A 17,807-nucleotide genomic window follows, 5' to 3' on the forward strand; every position below is an offset into this window, starting at 1 on the left:
TCAGTCTAAAAAGAAGTGGTCAGGTGAAGCAGATGCTGAACCACAGGACTGTTTTGCTATCACAGACTGGAACATGTTCCGGGATTCTTCCGATGGCGTTCAGGAGTACACCACATCAGTCACTGGCTTTATCAGTAAGTGCATCGAGGACGTCGTCCCCACAGTGACTGTACGTACATACCCCAACCAGAAGCCATGGATTACAGGCAACATTCGCACTGAGCTAAAGGGTAGAGCTAAAGGTGCGGGACTCTAACGGGACTCTATGTGGCAGCGCTTGCAAACTATTACAGACTACAAAGGGAGGCACAGCCGCGAGCTGCCCAGTGACACGAGCATACCAGACTAGCTAAATCACTTCTATGCTCACTTCGAGGCAAGCAACACTGAGGCATGCATGAGAGCATCAGCTGTGTGATCACGCTCTCCGTAGTCGACGTGAATAAGATCTTTTAACAGGTCAACATTCACAAGGCTGTGGAGCCAGATGGATTACCAGGACGTGGCCTCCGGGCATGTGCTGACCAACTGGCAGGTGTCTTCACTGACATTTTCAACATGTCCCTGATTGAGTCTGTAATGCCAACATGTTTCAAGCAGACCACCATAGTCCCTGTGCCCAAGAACACGAAGGCAACTTGCCTAAATGACTACAGATACGTCCGTAGCCATGAAGTGCTTTGAAAGGCTGGTAATGGCTCACATCAACATCATTATCCCAGAAACCCAAGACCCACTCCAATTTGCATACCGCCCAAACAGATCCACAGATGATGCAATCTCTATTGCGCTCCACACTGCCCTTTCCCACCTAGACAAAAGGAACACCTACGTGAGAATGTTATTCATTGACTACAGGTCAGCGTTCAACACCATAGTGCCATCAAATCTCATCACTAAACTAAGGATCCTGGGACTAAACACCTCCCTCTGCAACTGGATCTTGGACTTCCTGATGGGCTGCCCCCAGGTGGTGAGGGTAGGTAGCAACACATCTGCCATGCTGATCCTCAATACTGGAGCCCCTCAGGGGTGCGTGCTCAGTCCCCTCCTGTACTCCCTGTTCACCCATGACGGCATGGCCAAGCACGACTCCAACACCAACATTAGGTTTGTTTATGATACAACAGTGGTAGGCCTGATCACAGACAACGACGAGACAGCCTACAGGGAGAAGGTAAGAGACCTGGCCGGGTGGTTCCAGAATAACAACCTATCCCTCAACGTAACCAAGACTAAGGAGATGATTGTGGACTACAGGAAAAGGAGGACCGAGCACGCCCTCATTCTCATCGACGGGGCTGTAGTGAAGCAGGTTGAGAGCTTCAAGTTCCTTGGTGTCCACATCAACAACAAACTAGAATGGTCCTAACACACCAAGACAGTCGTGAAGAGGGCACGACAAAGCCTATTCCCCCTCAGGAAACTAAAAAGATTTGGCATGGGTCCTCAGATCCTCAAAAGGTTCTACAGCTGCAACATCGAGAACATCCTGACTGGTACGGAAATTGCTCGGCCTCCGACCGCAAGGCACTACAGAGGGTAGTGCGTACAGCCCAGTACCTCACTGGGGCTAAGCTGCCTGCCATACAGGACCTCTACACCAGGCGGTGTCAGAGGAAGGCCCTATAAATTGTCAAAGACCCCAGCCACTCCAGTCATAGACTGTTCTCTCTACTACTGCATGGCAAGCGGTACCAGAGTGCCAAGTCTAGGACAAAAAGGCTTCTCAACAGTTTTTACCCCCAAGCCATAAGACTCCTGAACAGGTAACCAAATGGCTACCCAGACTATTTGCATTGACCACCCCATTTTTAAGCTGCTGCTACTCTCTGTTTATTATCTGTGCATAGTCACTTTACCTCTACCTACTTGTACATATTACCTCGACTAACCTATGTCTCTGCATATTGACTCTGTACCGGTACACCCTGTATATATATATCCTCGTTAATGTTATTTTATTGCTGCTCTTTTAATTATTTATTTATTTTATTTATTGTTTATTTCAGTTTATTTAGTAAATATTTTCTTAACACTTATTTATTTCTTAAAACTGCATTGTTGGTTAAGGGCTTGTGTAACGGCGTTCTTCGTTTGTGGAAAGAGAGTCGGACCGAAATGCAGCGTGTCGGTTACTCATGACTTTAATGAATGAAATGCGGTACATGAAATAACTCAGAATACAAAACAACAAACAGAACGTGAAACTAATTACAGCCTATCTGGTGACTACAACACAGAGACAGGAACAAACACCCACGAAATACAAAGCGAAACTGAGGCTGCCTAAATACGGTTCCCAATCCAAGACAACAAGAATCACCTGACTGATTGGGAATCGCCTCAGGCAGCCAATCCTTTACCACACCCCTAATCAGCCGCGATCCCAAATATACAAACCCCAATACGACAACAACATATAAACCCATGTCACACCCTGGCCTACCCAAACATATAACGAAAACACAAAATATATTGACCAAGGCGTGACAGCTTGTAAGCATTTCACTGTAAGGTCTACACCTATTGTATTCGGCGCATGTGACAAATAGAATTTGATTTGAAATCTGTGTGGCCCTCCTTTGAATTTCGAAATCCCGGTGTGGCACTCAAACCAAAAAGTGTGCCCATTCCTGCTTTAAAGGAATAGTGCCATAATGCCAGAGTCAGATGAACTCATGGATACTATTTTTATGTCCCTGCATGCAATTTGAAGGAAGTTGAAGGTAGTTTCGCAAGCCATTGCTAACTAATGTTAGCGCAATGATGTGAAGTCTACTGGAACATGGGGCTTAATTGCCAAAATTTTGCGTTATCCCTTTAATAATAAGAGAATAAAGCAGAATGGCAATACTAAGGTGAGGACCTAGATGCAATATAATAGGATGGAACAGAGTTTAATGTATTTGAAGTCTATTGATTGAAATTGGTTCAGGGACCTACTGGTGCGACCTTACCTGGGACAGTGGGAGAGAGCGGGCTGCCAGGGCTACGGGTGAGTCTCATTGGTTGAACCAATTATCAACATATTTCAGCTATTATTCAGGCATTTACTACACACATTATACTATACAGATTATTATAACAAAAACATGTTTAGTGATGGCTTAATTATACATTTTTAAAATGCAATTTTTCTAAAATGGTTGTCCTTTAGGGTGAGAGGGGAGACAAGGGTCCTGCAGGCATCAAAGGGGACCGGGTGAGTAGTCACTTAACACACAATGTTACTCAACATTCACAGACACAGTGATCAGGGAAGTTATTGTGTGTGTGTCTGTTTCGTTGAAATAGGGAGCTGCTGGTGAAAATGGGGAGCCTGGAGAAGATGTGAGTCACCTTTTGACATTTTGTAACATCAAATATTTCACATATCTAACAGATGTCCCTCTTAATAACTTCTCCATCCACTTTCTGTCTCTCAGGGGGGCAGAGGACCAGCAGGGCCTAAAGGAGACAGGGTAATACACATCACCAGATGATTCCCTGTGTCTGTGTTTCCCTGGCTGCTAACCATGTGACAGTACTGACCGGAAATGTGTTGCAGGGAGAGAGAGGCATCGGACTGGCAGGGCCTCCTGGTCAGCTGGGACCTCAAGGGTTAAATGTTAGTATCATGAACTTGACAATACATATAAATGTTCTCATAAACATGTAAATCACATACATGATGTAGCTATGTTCATATTAACATATGCAGACTTCTCAATCTCATCTTCCCTGAGCTAAACATCTCCATAACTACACCATTCCCACAGTGAATGTGAACCCCTGTATGTTTGTGTTTTAGGGGGACACAGGTCTCCCGGGCCCAGCAGGCCCTCCAGGAGCCCAGGGCGTAGCAGGGACCCCTGGTCTGGCCGGCCTGAGAGGAGAGAACGGAACTCCAGGACCCCCAGGACCTCTAGGACCCAGGGTGAGAGGGCCTATATCGCCACTATACTATAGTTATTACTTGGGTGACTGGTGTCTTTTTAGCCCTGCCCTGTGTGGAATGTTTATGATGTCTCATCTCCAGGGTATCCAAGGCTTTACTGGTCAGACAGGGACTCCTGGAGCTCCTGGGCCACCCGGACCCCCTGGCTTAGCTGTGAGTGAACTTTGGATTGCATCATGATGACTTAATTGAGTGTGTGTGTGAGAGAGAGAGAGAGAGAGGGAGAGAGAGAGAGAACCCACTAGGCAGAAACTGGTTAAATCTTCATTGTTTCCACGTCATTTCCACCGAAGAAATCAATGCGATGACTTTGAAACAATGTGGGAAACTAATTGGATTTGCAAAAAGTCATGTAACAGCATTTCATATTTTTTTCACCCAACTTTTTAACTAAATCCAATGACATAGGGAAATGTTTTGTTGAATTCACGTTAGTTGACAACTCAACCAAATGTAAATCAAAGCTAGACATTTAACATTTATGTGTGTTTGCGTTTTTGTGATGTAAGTGTTTATGATCAGTATACCGTTTTTTTCCTTACCAGGGTTCACCGGGCACTGCTGGAGGCAAAGGGGATAAGGTGAGTTAAGAACGAGATAAACACGTCTTCTATACTGTATAATATATTATCAAATATGATCAAATCAAATCAAATTTATTTATATAGCCCTTCGTACATCAGCTGATATCTCAAAGTGCTGTACAGAAACCCAGCCTAAAACCCCAAACAGCAAGCAATGCAGGTGTAAAAGCACATATGCTCATAAATCCCCCTCTTTAGGGAGCGATTGGAGCGGGAGTACCTGGATTGAGAGGCGAGAGAGGAGACCCAGGACCCAGGGTAAAATCACATCACCATTTGAGTTTGAATTTCAATTGTATCTAATTTTGACAGTTACATGTTGTATTGAAGATTTGTGTGTGTGTTGGGGGATTTACAGATCTATGTGTCTTATGTTTGCAGGGGGAGGAGGGTCGAGGTGGTCAGAACGGGGAGAGAGGACTAGCGGTAAATCTCTTACCTACTGTTAACATCACTGTCTTTTTACTGGGAAAATAATAAAACGCATTTTGATAAATAAATATTTTTACTTTCAAACGGCTCTCCTGTGAAGTCGTGACTTACGACATACGCCTAGTTTCCTGAATCGGGTCACAAATGGCAATTCATCCTGACCAATTTTGATTCTACCGCCTCCATGGTGTTTATTTGTTTGTGTTTGTTTATTATTAGAGGTCATTGGCCCATTCCTCGATATTGATCCGACTTAATAGAGAGAGTGAAAATGAGAGAAAGGATGTGCGAAGGCTGAAGTGGACATAGATAGAGCTCAAAAGAACTGTAAAAACGATGTGGCTTACGCAGTGCACAAATAACTCAAACAAAAGGAAAACTAATGAAAGCAAAAGACGTCAACATCATCGTCAGCATCATGCGTATACAGTTCAATCGTTTCACTCTCCATCCCTAGTATATCTTGATTGTAGGAATCAATGCAATCCATTATTGTCATGCCCATTTCCGCTCCAAACATAGAACATAGGTATATCCTGTTTCTCTGAACATATCACTAGTAATGCAGTTCATCTGTCCTTACGATATGTTTTATCCTCCACTTTCATTCAATGATATTGACCTTGTACTACATAGCTCTTTTAAAAGCTGCCAGCCAGGCTCTGACCCTCTTCACTTCCGGTACATTAGTCCTACTGAGAGTAAGGCTTTTGTTCTAGGCTGAGACAACTAAACCTGGTCCTTTGTAGATCAGTTGGTAGAGCATGGCGCTAACGCCAGCGTAGAGGGTTCGATTCCCGGGACCACCCATACCAAAAAATGTATACATTCATGATTGTAAGTCACTTTGTATAAAAGCATCTGCTAAAAGGCAGATGCTGAGTATGTTCTAGCTCTCACCTAGAACATACTCAGCCTCTCTCACATTAGTTGCCTGGTAACCTCTAGAAAGGGGGTTGGATATTGTAGAGTACCATTTAAAACTCAGGTGAGAAACAGACAGCAACTCTTCTATTAAAGTATAGTCCTTCCTCATACAGGAGAGTGCTAGTCAGTGTGGATATAGAGAGTTGTTTATTGCAGTTCTGGATGATTACAACCATAATGGTGATGATTGCTGGTGAGGATGTGCATGTTGGAGTACAAATGTTGGGATTTCTGTGTGTGTCCTGTACTTGATAAATATATTCCTCTGTGTGTGTGTGTGTGGTGTGTGTGTTCTGTACTTGATAAATATATTCCTCTGTGTGTGTGTGTGGTGTGTGTGTTCTGTACTTGATAAAGTTATTCCTCTGTGTGTGTGGTGTGTGTGTTCTGTACTTGATAAATGTATTCCTCTGTGTGTGTGGTGTGTGTGTTGCGCTCGCGTGTGTCTGCGTGTGTTCACCAGGGCTCTCCAGGTGGCAAAGGAGGCAGGGGAGATAAGGTGAATATTATTATTAGATTATTGTATTTTGCATCATGCTCTCTCTCTATCTCTCTGTCCACTGAGCATTCTGCTCATGTAAAATAGTGAATCAAATTGACATGTCTGACTAGTGAGTCCTACTCTCAATATATTTCAGGGTGAATTGGGGCTGCAAGGTGGCAAAGGAGAAAAGGTATGAATTTGAATGTGTGATGAGTAATATTGTTTGTGTGCGCGTGCGTGGTAGAATAATGTGGAGAAGCGCAGAAAAAGAGCTAAGGAGAGACAATGAGAAAAAAAACATTCGAATCAAAAAGCTGTGAAAAGAATTACAAAAAACGACATATACTGCTCTGCCTAACAGTGATGTTGTCCCCTTTCAGGGTGATACTCTCCTGGTGGGAGGACCTACAGGAGAGAAAGGAAATAAAGGAGAGACGGTGAATGACCCTCGATATACCCCACAACACTTATTATTGACTAATCTAATAAACAATTGATCACAAAAATACCGCAGAGCACCAAGTATTGACTATGACACTACTAATCTCTCTGTGCGTCTGTGTGTGTGTGTGCGTCTGTGTATGTGTGTGTGTCTGTGCGTCTCTGTGTGTGCGTGTGCAGAATGGTCATTTACAACTGTTGTTCTCTTCTTTATCAGGGTGACCGAGGGCCCAAAGGGGTGCAGGGGGAGAAAGGCTTGAAAGGCAATGACGGCCCAGCTGGGGAGCAGGTGAGGTTGGCCTTGACAATGACACCATTGGAGTTTTCAAGAGCATAAACAGATCTGGGAGCAGGCTATTAATAACAGGTGTATAACTGTGTGTGTGCGTGCATATGTGTGTCTCCACAGGGTCTGAGGGGTGAGCCAGGAGACAGGGGCTCTACAGGGTTCCAGGGAGCCAGAGGTCCAGGAGGACAGAAGGTGACTTCATGACCTGATCTGTGTCAATGCTTTCATCAAAACTGCTGTGTCATCTATGTCAGAACCAATAGCATCAATAGTCAATCAATATTCATCAATGTCATAAAGTCCTCTGTGTATTATGGATTACTTTGCATGCAGTTTTCCCACCCATCGTATGGGAATATATCATCACACAACAGTGTACCCTGTGAAAATGAGCAGTGTATTTCTCAGACTGGATACTGTAGGTGACCCATTAAAAATGCAGTGCTTTAATGGGTTTGTCTTTGTGTCTGAAGGGAGAGGCGGGACAGCCTGGTGTACCTGGAGAATCAGTGAGTCTCCCATTTCACCTTCAGTTATGAAAACAATGTGTATTTTTTCCTGACCACATGATCTGAAAAACTATATTATAGCCTATAACTAGGATCCAAAGTTCTTCCTGGTCTGGTCACATGGTCAGGAAAAACTCCTGGCCCAATGACTAACTCCCCATTTACTCTCCTGTTGGTGGATTAAAGCCTCTGGTTGATTGTGTGTGTTCTCCCAGGGTACCCCAGGAAAGGATGGAATGCCAGGCTTTAGAGGGGATAAGGGAGACGTGGGAATAACTGGAATGCGTGGAATTAAGGTTTGTACGCACGTGTGTTTGTGTGTGTGTATGCAGCACAATGTATCTGTGTGTGTATGTGTCTGGTGCTTGTGTGCATGCGTGTGTTTGTGTGTGTGTACAGCCTGTCATCATATTTCAACTGTCTTTGAGTGCATCCCCACTTGAAGAAGTTTAGTGCCAACCTTGAGATGTCCTCTAAGCGACTGCCAGCCTCACAGATGATGCCACCGGGCCATAACGCGTCAATGGTTCCAAATTGACGTCACGTTGTAGAGGATTAGTTGAAATTCAGATGTAAATGGATTTTCATCCTCATATATTCTATAAATACCTTTAATGACTGTTGGAAATATAATTTGTGTGTTTCTGTGGCATTCTGACAGACTTATTGCAGAGCCCTCTAACCTTCCTACTGTGTGAATCACTGTCCTAAAGGCAAAGTGTGTCTGAGGAAAACTTTGAGATGTGTTCTGTGTTTTCTTCACATGACCTTGCCACACTAACGGCAATATAATCACAGCATGATAATCTGGGTTTAGAAATGACTAATCCAGACAGCACAATATCTGCCAGCCCACTCAGTCTCACCATGCTATCAAACCCCCTCAATTTCCTCTTATCTGTCACTTGCTATTATTCTCCACAAATCACCCAGTTACTCATCCTTTAATCCATCCAGGATTCAGCGATCACATTTTTTTTTGCTAAATCAACAATATCCTGCATATTATGTGAATTTGACCGGTCATTGCACTATTTGTGCATAAAGTAGTCAAATCAATTGCAATATTTTTGCAAAAAAATGACCCATCACCACAGTACAAAAACAGGGCTTGTGTTTTCAACCAATCACACACATTTACTGCATGATATGGTTCAATCAAGCCACACGTCAACAAACTATTTCCCTCGTCAGCTCATTTTTGCAATACATTTGTCAAAATCATAACATTGTTATATTTTTTTCCTGCAAATATCACAAAAAAAATCTGTGAAATCCTGGATGCACTGCTTTAAGTCTTTTAAGACTGAACCAGTGGTCTGTTCATGATCAAACATGGTCCAACTTAGTTCTGCTGGTCACTGTGACCAGCCCATGTTGACCCCCACCCAACACAGACCGGTTCTGACCAGCTGGTTGTTATTAGCAACCATCTGATTGAAAGTTGTTATTGATGAGTCACTTGGTGAATGAGGGGTTGTGTGCATTAGGCTGGGTTTTCTTGGCAGCTGAAAAGATTGTAAAATCTATCTATAAGTTTTCTTTCATTCTGAATTGGCAGTTTGTGCCACTTTGACTGACAGGGTCCCTCATCTTGCTCTCTGACTAACTAACTAACTGATCGTTTCCAGGGCGACCGAGGATCAAAGGGGGCTTGTGGATCAGACGGACCGAAAGGAGAAAAGGTACAGTGGGAGAGAAAGAGGAGAGATGAGGAGGTTAGAGGGGAAGAAATGTGTGACAGGACGTTAAATTGAATCAACTTTATTTATCCAGAGGAGCCATTATTGTAGTTGCATGGCAAGTTTTATAATGAAAGTCTGTCATAACCACTGTAACTATGACCTCTCTCACTTTAGTTGTTAATGAGGACATTTTATAAGATTAACAGTAGGGGATGCACCATGCTGTGTCTTTCTAATGACCTGGCTCTGTGTGTGTTCAGGGAGATTCAGGGATCCATGGGAGGTCAGGGTTGCCTGGAAGGAAAGGTGAACAGGTAAGAATTATCCCATGAAGTACACTGTAACATAATGTTTAAAGGGCTCTAAACAGTACACCATTGAGTCTGATATATGGAATTTAGTATTACAACTGTATTTTCAGCCTTATCATCAAAGGGTAGACATGTTACCAGGTGTTGTACCTGTGTGTTTCAGGGAGACTTGGGGCCTCCAGGGGCCATTGGAACCCCTGGCAAGGAGGGACTGATCGGCCCCAAGGTATTTGTCTTTGTATGGTGTCTGTGTGTGCGTGTGTACTTAATTGTGTGTGTATCAAGAGAACTGTGTGTTGATGTGTTACTTAATCTCTGTGTGTTTGTAGGGTGACCGAGGCATTGATGGAGTACTAGGACCCAAAGGAACGCAGGGAGAGAAGGGCGAAAGGGTGAGTTCTTTAACCACAATTGAATCCACTCATGAAGTGCAGATCGGCACAAATACTCTGAATGTGACCACAGCCAAACCGCAAGCTGACCACTGACTGTAGATGTAGGGGAGAGTTGGGTAAGTTGAGCCAATGGGGTAAGTTGAGCCACCCTTGTTTCTAGGAAACCATACACAACATGATTCATTTGACTAAATATTTAGGAAGAGGTCATCATTTCATGGGGTCTGTGAAGGAATAAACCACATGGGAAAAGTGGTAAACAGATTTGACCAAGTCAAATGAATTCATTGTGTTAGAGGTTTCATGATGCTTGCATCTAAACCAAAGTAAATATTTTAAGATTGTTCAATACATCAGTTAGGGTCTCTATAAGCTTCTATATGAGGTTCTAAACCTAGCATGAAAGTGTATATTTGTGACTGTGTGGGCGAATAACGTAAAAATGTTTGCCCTGGGGTAAGTTGAGTCAATGGCAAGTTATGCAAATTGAAGCATTTTCTTCATAGGTGTAATGCAAGGCATTATCACTGGGATATGAGGTAACAACAGGGCCTGGCCTATGTTAAAAATGTATTAAAAAGTACAAAGTGTTTCTTAGGTGTTAAGCCTGTGTTAAAAGATGCTTAAAATGATTAAAAGACAAAAAAGCGATTGTGATTGTTTTCAATTGTGTTTGGGAAATAAAGACAGACATGGTTTTAAAAAGGTAGTGGTCATATTTAATTTAGTACAGAAATTTGTGGGCTGCTTAACTGTTCCGCGGATCAACTAAAACCATTCTCGAGATAAGTTGTGCCAAGTGCTAGCAATGTTTTCAAAACTGTAATGTTTACATTAATTCTGATTATTTCCAGGGATACACAGCATCTTGAAATATATGTGGATATCTTTGTTAGAAAGAATACTATATTATCCTTGACAGAGTGATGCTGAATATAAAAACTAGTCTCAACTTACCCCACTCTCCCCTGCTGTATATAAAGTCTGATGAAAACAACTGGTTGTAAATGGTATCTGACTGTGGCTCCCTTCCTCTCCCTCTTCCTCTCTACAGGGCCCCTCGGGTATCCCTGGCCCTCCGGGCCCCACAGGAGTGGACGGGGCCTCTGGACTGACAGGGCCTCAGGGGCCCGCTGGAGCTAAGGGCCCAGAAGGCCTCCAAGGACAGAAGGTACTCACTTGCTTTGTTTGTTGATGCCACCTAGTTATGATGTTGTAAATTTAACATGGTCAACGTGATTGTTGTTGTTGTCAGGGGGAGAGGGGCCCTATTGGTCCTGCCAAGATTGGTCCACGTGGTATCCCAGGTATACCAGGAGAAAGAGGCGGGCAGGTGAGTGTCACCACTTTACTGTGTGGTATTTCTGCTCATAGAGTATCAGACTGCAACTGTCCCTCAATAACTCCCTCAAACTGGCCACAGCACAGACACAGCTCTGACACTGGGGGCCTATCACTAAACATTATGCACTATATGGAACATTTGGGGACTTCAACATAAAATGTAGAAAAGGGTCAAATACAAGTTTTTGTGAAAAGAAATTATAAATTTAACCCCTGAAGAAAACAGCTTTTGTTCCTTTCCAGTGCTTATTTCTGGTCGTTTGAGCCAGATAGGTACCCAGTGTGTAGTACATCTGACCTTGGGGTTGTATAGCTATTAGTTTGCCCAACTGCTCTGAGAACAGTGTCTTTATGTCAGTTGTGTGCTGTGTGTTCTAATACATGTCTCTGCTGCAGGGAGAGTTGGGTCTAGATGGAGCCAAGGGAGACAGAGGAGAGCCAGGCTTGACGGTCAGTGCTTCACCTTGGCCTCAGGGCCCAAATCTGCAAGTTCTACCACCAACCTGCCCACACACACACGCACACACAACCACACAAACACACACACACACACACACATTATAATGTAGTCATGTCTCTCTGCCTGTCCCTTACTCTCCTCCTCTTCCCCTCTGGCTCTCTGTGGCAGGAGGATGAGATTCGTGCATACGTCCGCACAGAGATGAGCCAACACTGTGGTAAGTCTTAAAGTCACCTGCCAAAAACACAATGTCCCAAACTAACATGCTGGTGTTCTCAGTTGAACTTCAGTTCATCATCATCATCATCATCATCATCATCATCAAGTGAAACAAGTAATGGTGCTAACACATGTCTATTGAACGTAATGCGAGTGTTATGCAGATCCTCTGTCCATCTAGAACCTCTCAGTGCTGTTGACTGAAAGAGAGAGTAACATTCTATTTTCTCTTCCCTTCTCTCTTTGTCTTTCAGCTTGTGGAGGTGAGTGGGCTCAGTCTGACACGTGGACTAGGTGGTTTAAGTGCAGTAGCAGTAGTTCGCTTTGACATGAACTATTCAATTAGATTAGCTTTATTATTAGTTGTATGTACTCAGTGTGTTTTTGGTTCTGACATGTGTTCGTACTATATGTAGTCTTGGTTCTGTTGTCATGTGGTGTGGTCCATGTAGGTGTTCTACTCAGTGCTTGAAGTGGGCCAGTACAGAACTGACCTGTACAGAATATTGGCTCTAAAATATGATGACTATCGGCAACTAAATATAAATAGTACCGGCACCCAAAATGAGTACCGGTACCTATTTCAGTCCACTTCAAGCACTGGCTGTAGTGTATGTTCTCATGTGTGTGTATATGTTAGTGTGTGGCTGCCTGTGGGTTTCGGTGGTGTCTGGTTGTTATGTTTGTGTTTTACTGACCAACCTGGATGTCCTGTTGTTTTTATGTTCCTGGACCCTCTTCCTCCCCCCCCTGTACCTTGTTCCGGCCCGGCTCTCAGGTATTGTTGTGACAGAAACCCTGCCCAGCCCCAGGGTACGTCCTGCTCCAGAGCAACAGCTGGCCCGGAAGGGCAAGCAGGGCAAGGACGGTGAGTGTGTCCATCGATCCGTCCAACTGTCCTTCTATCCCTCATCACTCCTCTTGTCTGTCTGCCTGTTTGTTTGTATGTCTGTCTGTGTCTGTTGGTCTGTCCGTCTGTCTCTGTCTGTATCTGTTGGTCTGTCTTAACAAACAGCCCAGGGGGATGCTGTGAACACTGTTTTCTCATCAATAGTCTCTGAACATTAGGAATAATATGTCTGTCTATTGACAGTTTTGCACACTTTTTAACTCTGTGTTTTGTCTGATTTTTAAAGTTAGGGGGTTTGTAAGTGAGGGTATTCCAGCTGAATAAAGGCCATCGCCGTTCCTTGGTGGACTGAGCCCTTGGTGAAAGTCCAGCGTTGTGCTGTAGGAGTTGCGGTGGTCAGTGAGGGGTCGGGGGTTAGGTTTGTGACCGTTGTGGCGGCCCCTGCCCTGTGATATGTTGTAGGGCGTGAGCTGCGTGTAGTGGTGAACACCAACGACCCCGACTACGAACACTTCTACTCTATAGAGAGTTACGACGAACCCATGGCCATGGAGCAGAGCATCCACCTGACTCCCACTGCCAATCAGAGCCATGGTACGTCACACACGCACACCCTTAACCTTGGATCCAACCTCACACACTGAGGTCAGTCTAACACACAAACTCAACCTTGTATCCCTCTCACATACCCAGCCCAACCCTCCACTTAACTAACCTTCAAGTACTAAACCCAGTCCCACACTAAGACCAACCCTGTTTCCTCTTCACACTCTTGCCGTCAACATGCAGGATCCTGGGTGTCTGCAAATCTCCCATTTCCAACAATGGGGGATTTACATGAATTGTTCAATTATGTGCATGTTTCTCAAGTTAGGATTGTATTTGTTTGTGTTAATGTGTCTGAAGTGTTTCTGTTTTGTGTTGTTAGGGTGCTTATTACAGTATGTCTGTTGATAAATGTTGATGTTGGTTGTATGATTACGTGTCGGCAGGTGAGAGAGTCACTGTTGACCCTCTGAAAACAAAGAGGCCCAGGAGAGAGGTCAAAGGGGAAGGTAAACCCGCCCACTTCCTCCTCTCCACTACTGGGGTGTTTCAAGGGCTTACTCCACCAGCCATCTTTGTATGTTATGGACCTCTCCAGCATGATGGTTATTGATGTTCTGAAGAACACGCAAACACACACATACACACTTGCAGAAAAAATATCCCAAATAACCAATTGAGAATATATTTTTTTCTTTGATTGCTGTCGATAACAAATCAAAACACCAAAGAGAGAGCTGTTTATTTTGCATGGGCTGCGTCTCAATCCACCGCATCCACCAATGTCGGCCTTCTGCGGTAGAAGGTGACCAAGCTACAGCGATGTTTGTCAGACCAGGAGGCATCCAGAAAATCTTCTCAGAAAAACGACTGTAGTGTCTGAGCGGTTTGGCATCAAAACTAATGTGAACACTCATGAATATGTACATTGTTTTGCGCTATAACACCCATAAGACTCGTGTGACGGTAGCCCGGTACAAGTTCAAATATTTTATGGAAGTACAGTATATATGGAAGTAGTTTAGTGCCAAAAAAAAGGTGTTAAATATGGGTATAAAAAAATAATATTAGTCTTTCTTATTTCTCTCAGATATAGGACAGACACACAAACTTAATATTTTTACTATCTGTTTACCCTATTCATCTATTCATCTATGGCAAAGATACTTATATGTTTCCCTTTTCATCTGTGTTTGGTGTTAGCTTGTTACTGGCTAGCTAGGTCTCCAGCCAGCATGGAACAAAAGGGGGGAGGGTCATTCAAAACTCTGACGCAGTTGTCATGTCAACACATCCGTCAGTTCCGCTGTGAACTGCATCACAAGAGACATGCCAAACGGAAAATGTATAAAAAGAAATTACATCATTGATGCAATTTGAATGTTGTTTGAGTTGCTTTGTGTGTCACCAAATTTGCTTGAGATGATTTGACATCCAATTTGCGTGACATAAGCGTTTCAAAGAACTGTCAGTCAAGGTGAGCTCATGAATCTAAGCACACCGCCCACTGAGCCTGTCTTTTCAAACTTCCAGGTAGTTAGCCATGAGCGAAAAAGTACTTATCAGAATGACTGTTCAGGACTTTTAAACCTATGACCAGACCCATCCCCTGTGTACTACGGCCCCCCCCTGGCCTCCTACTCATGCTTTTAGTCACTAAAACTGAAACTAAATCATATAAAAATTGAATACTATACAATCAACTATACAATCAAAACTAAATAAAAACTAGCATATCAGGTCTGAAAACTAACTGAAACTAAACTAAATTTGAAAAAAATAAAATAATAATAATATAAATAAAAACGCAAAAATATAATAAACTTGTTATGCAGGAAACAAGCATTCCATTCAAGCTAAACATTGGATATATAGTGTTTTGCAACTAAATCTATTGTAAAAAAAATAAAATAATCAAAATCTGAGGACAGTAGTATTTACGAACACATAAAGGTACCCATAAGCATTCATTTCTGATGAAAAAACATACATGTGAAACATTTGTGGATATAGCATTTTGGAAATAAACTCTTAAATTGTATGATCACTTATTTCATGATAATGATGTAATGTTAAGCAACTGTACAGTAACATTAATACTAATATCACATTCAACTAACATTCACCTATAGCTTTCTATAGCTTTTGAAGCTTGATTTTTCTCTCGCTTGTCTCTCTCTCTCTCTCTCTCTCTCTCTGCCCCTCTCTCTCTGCCTCTCTCTCTGCCTCTCTCTCTGCCTCTCTCTCTCTCTCTCTGCCTCTCTCTCTCTCTCTCTCTCTGCCCCTCTCTCTGCCCTCTCTCTCTCTCTCTCTCTCTCTCTCTGCCCCTCTCTCTCTGCCTCTCTCTCTGCCTCTCTCTCTCTCTCTCTGCCTCTCTCTCTCTCTCTCTCTCTGCCCCTCTCTCTGCCTCTCTCTCTCTCTCTCTCTCTCTCTCTCTGCCCCCTCTCTCTGCCTCTCTCTCTGCCTCTCTCTCTCTCTCTCTGCTCTCTCTCTCTGCCTCTCTCTCTGCCTCTCTCTCTCTCTCTCTCTCTCTCTCTCTCTCTCTCTGCCTCTCTCTCTGCCTCTCTCTCTCCATCTGCCTCATTGTGTGTGTGATGTATTCCAGCTCCAGCGGATCCTTGTGTGTTGCCCCTGGAGGAGGGCAACTGTTGGAGATTTACTCTGCGCTGGTACTTTAACAGCCAGGTCCAGGCCTGCCGACCCTTCATCTACAGTGGCTGTGAGGGCAATGCCAACCGGTTCCTCCAGCAGGAGACCTGTGAGGAGCGCTGCCTCGGGGAGGTCACAGGTACACACACACACACAAGCAAGCAGACCTACTGTGTACACACACACACACGTGCATACAATTAACTAGCAAAATAAAGGAAACACCATCGCAGTGTCTTAATAGGTTGTTGGGCCACCACGAATCTCTACAGAATCTCCCATAAGTGTTCAATTGGGTTGAGAGCTGATGACACACAGACACACACACGCGCGCGCGCACACCCACAGACAGATATACACTCCCCTATACTTAAACTGGCCATTATACATGACCCTAAGCATGATGGGATGTTGATTGCTTAATTAACTCAAGGACCACACCTGTGTGGACGTGCCTGCTTTCCATATACTTTGTATTCCTCATTTACTCAAGTGTTTCCTATATTTAGGCAGTTACCTGTACATTATGCTGAATACAGATACATTCATGCTGCACATACACACGTACACACAAGCAAATATATTTTAAAAACGGCACATTTTCTTTTGTTGCAGGTGCTATTCCTTTGAAGAAGGGGCGATGATGAACGGCATGTCATGACCACCTCTCCACCCTAAAGAATGTCAACAAATGGTTGTTTAATATTGAAAACTATAAACATTGGCAAGGTTTTGAATATATATATATAAAGCTTTGATGGATCTTGTCTCATTGCCACAGGTCACATTGTTGATTTGCTTATTTATTTCAAGTACATTTATATTACATTAACTGCAGCCAAACGTTTTAATCCCTCTCAGAATTACATCTAGCGATTACAGCAGTACTGTATTACTGGAAGACAATGTTGTCCAAACATTGGCGCAACCTTACCACAGAAAGCAGGATCTGCCTTTGGTGGATGTACAGCTCATGAGTTCCAAATCTGTCCACTAAAGAACAGAGCTGTTCTGTATGTATGAAGAGGCACGCACAATACGTTATACAGTATGTTATAATATTTTGCCAATGTGATGTACATATAAATGTATATTTGTATTACCTGGGAAAAAGTGTTTTGTGTGTCCTAATGATTCATGTTAAACTCTGCATGTTTTTACCTGACAGAGGTAAGGTGCTATTTTAAAATGTATATTTGTATTGCACTTTTCATTTGTTGTTTTCAAAGAAAAAACTAAAGTTCGTTTTTTTCATCAAGTTTAATGTTCAAATTGCAAAGGAACACACTCATGTTGGCTTGACAACATTAATCATTGTTTTATTAAATATATAAAGAAAAGTATTTGTACAATGTTTTTTAATGAAAGAGACTTTTTGAAGTGGTAGTTTGTTTGGGCCCTGGGTCAGCACACTGGGAAATATGATAATGTACTGAGAAGACAAGAGTTTTTCCTGGTCAGGTCACATGGTCAGGAAAGATTCCTGGCCTTAGTTTTAGCTATGTTGTGTGCAGTTCCTGTACCTGAGTAAGGATGAATTATTGATGGCACCACCTTGAGCATAGAGAAGATGAGGATATTGATGATGACCATGTTGAGGCTGATGCTACGATCTGTTCACACTTCCCTCCTTCACACGTCTTTACTGCGTGTTGTGCGTTGAATGTTCGAAGGATGTTCTGACAGTTGGGTGTGACTCATCCTCCCCTGTTTTCTCTCTCTCTCTCTCTCTCTCTCTCTCT

General features: G+C 43.3%; 2 protein-coding genes across 3 annotated transcripts in view; both read left to right on the forward strand.

Moving 5' to 3' along the window:
* Positions 1–12,360, forward strand: part of LOC115142319 (collagen alpha-1(VII) chain-like) — an 89,273-nt gene extending 76,913 nt beyond the window's left edge. The window contains 26 exon segments of the mRNA XM_065001808.1: positions 2,939–2,998; positions 3,161–3,205; positions 3,298–3,333; positions 3,429–3,464; positions 3,551–3,610; positions 3,794–3,919; positions 4,022–4,093; positions 4,486–4,521; positions 4,723–4,782; positions 4,906–4,950; positions 6,347–6,382; positions 6,522–6,557; positions 6,748–6,804; positions 7,026–7,097; positions 7,218–7,289; positions 7,571–7,606; positions 7,822–7,902; positions 9,238–9,291; positions 9,552–9,605; positions 9,766–9,828; positions 9,932–9,994; positions 11,052–11,168; positions 11,253–11,330; positions 11,738–11,791; positions 11,970–12,018; positions 12,275–12,360. Coding sequence (XP_064857880.1) covers positions 2,939–2,998; positions 3,161–3,205; positions 3,298–3,333; positions 3,429–3,464; positions 3,551–3,610; positions 3,794–3,919; positions 4,022–4,093; positions 4,486–4,521; positions 4,723–4,782; positions 4,906–4,950; positions 6,347–6,382; positions 6,522–6,557; positions 6,748–6,804; positions 7,026–7,097; positions 7,218–7,289; positions 7,571–7,606; positions 7,822–7,902; positions 9,238–9,291; positions 9,552–9,605; positions 9,766–9,828; positions 9,932–9,994; positions 11,052–11,168; positions 11,253–11,330; positions 11,738–11,791; positions 11,970–12,018; positions 12,275–12,348 — 1,572 coding nt within the window. The 3' untranslated portion in view covers positions 12,349–12,360.
* A 224-nt stretch (positions 12,361–12,584) lies between these two features.
* LOC135560237 (kunitz-type protease inhibitor 1-like) lies at positions 12,585–17,405 on the forward strand. 2 transcript variants are annotated; one of them, XM_065001809.1, is made up of 5 exons: positions 12,585–12,888; positions 13,333–13,464; positions 13,863–13,925; positions 16,022–16,204; positions 16,681–17,405. In XM_065001809.1, exons 1-5 carry the CDS (start codon positions 12,585–12,587, stop codon positions 16,707–16,709), a joined length of 711 nt encoding a protein of 236 aa, XP_064857881.1. In that variant the 3' UTR covers positions 16,710–17,405. The 2 variants fall into 2 exon arrangements, with proteins under 2 accessions (XP_064857881.1, XP_064857882.1); XM_065001810.1 differs by lacking the exon at positions 13,863–13,925.
* The last annotated feature ends 402 nt before the right edge of the window (positions 17,406–17,807 follow it).

Source organism: Oncorhynchus nerka, linkage group LG15 (assembly GCF_034236695.1).
Source record: "Oncorhynchus nerka isolate Pitt River linkage group LG15, Oner_Uvic_2.0, whole genome shotgun sequence".
Classification (NCBI taxonomy): Eukaryota; Metazoa; Chordata; class Actinopteri; order Salmoniformes; family Salmonidae; genus Oncorhynchus; species Oncorhynchus nerka.

What these genes read in the sequence shown, in the direction of transcription:
- LOC135560237 (XM_065001809.1), top strand. Translation starts at nt 12,585, where the DNA reads ATGAGTACCGGTACCTATTTCAGTCCACTTCAAGCACTGGCTGTAGTG. An exon ending in GGGCAAGCAGGGCAAGGACG is followed by an intron (nt 12,889 to 13,332) that starts GTGAGTGTGTCC and finishes GATATGTTGTAG; the next exon opens with GGCGTGAGCTGCGTGTAGTG. An exon ending in GAGAGAGGTCAAAGGGGAAG is followed by an intron (nt 13,926 to 16,021) that starts GTAAACCCGCCC and finishes GATGTATTCCAG; the next exon opens with CTCCAGCGGATCCTTGTGTG.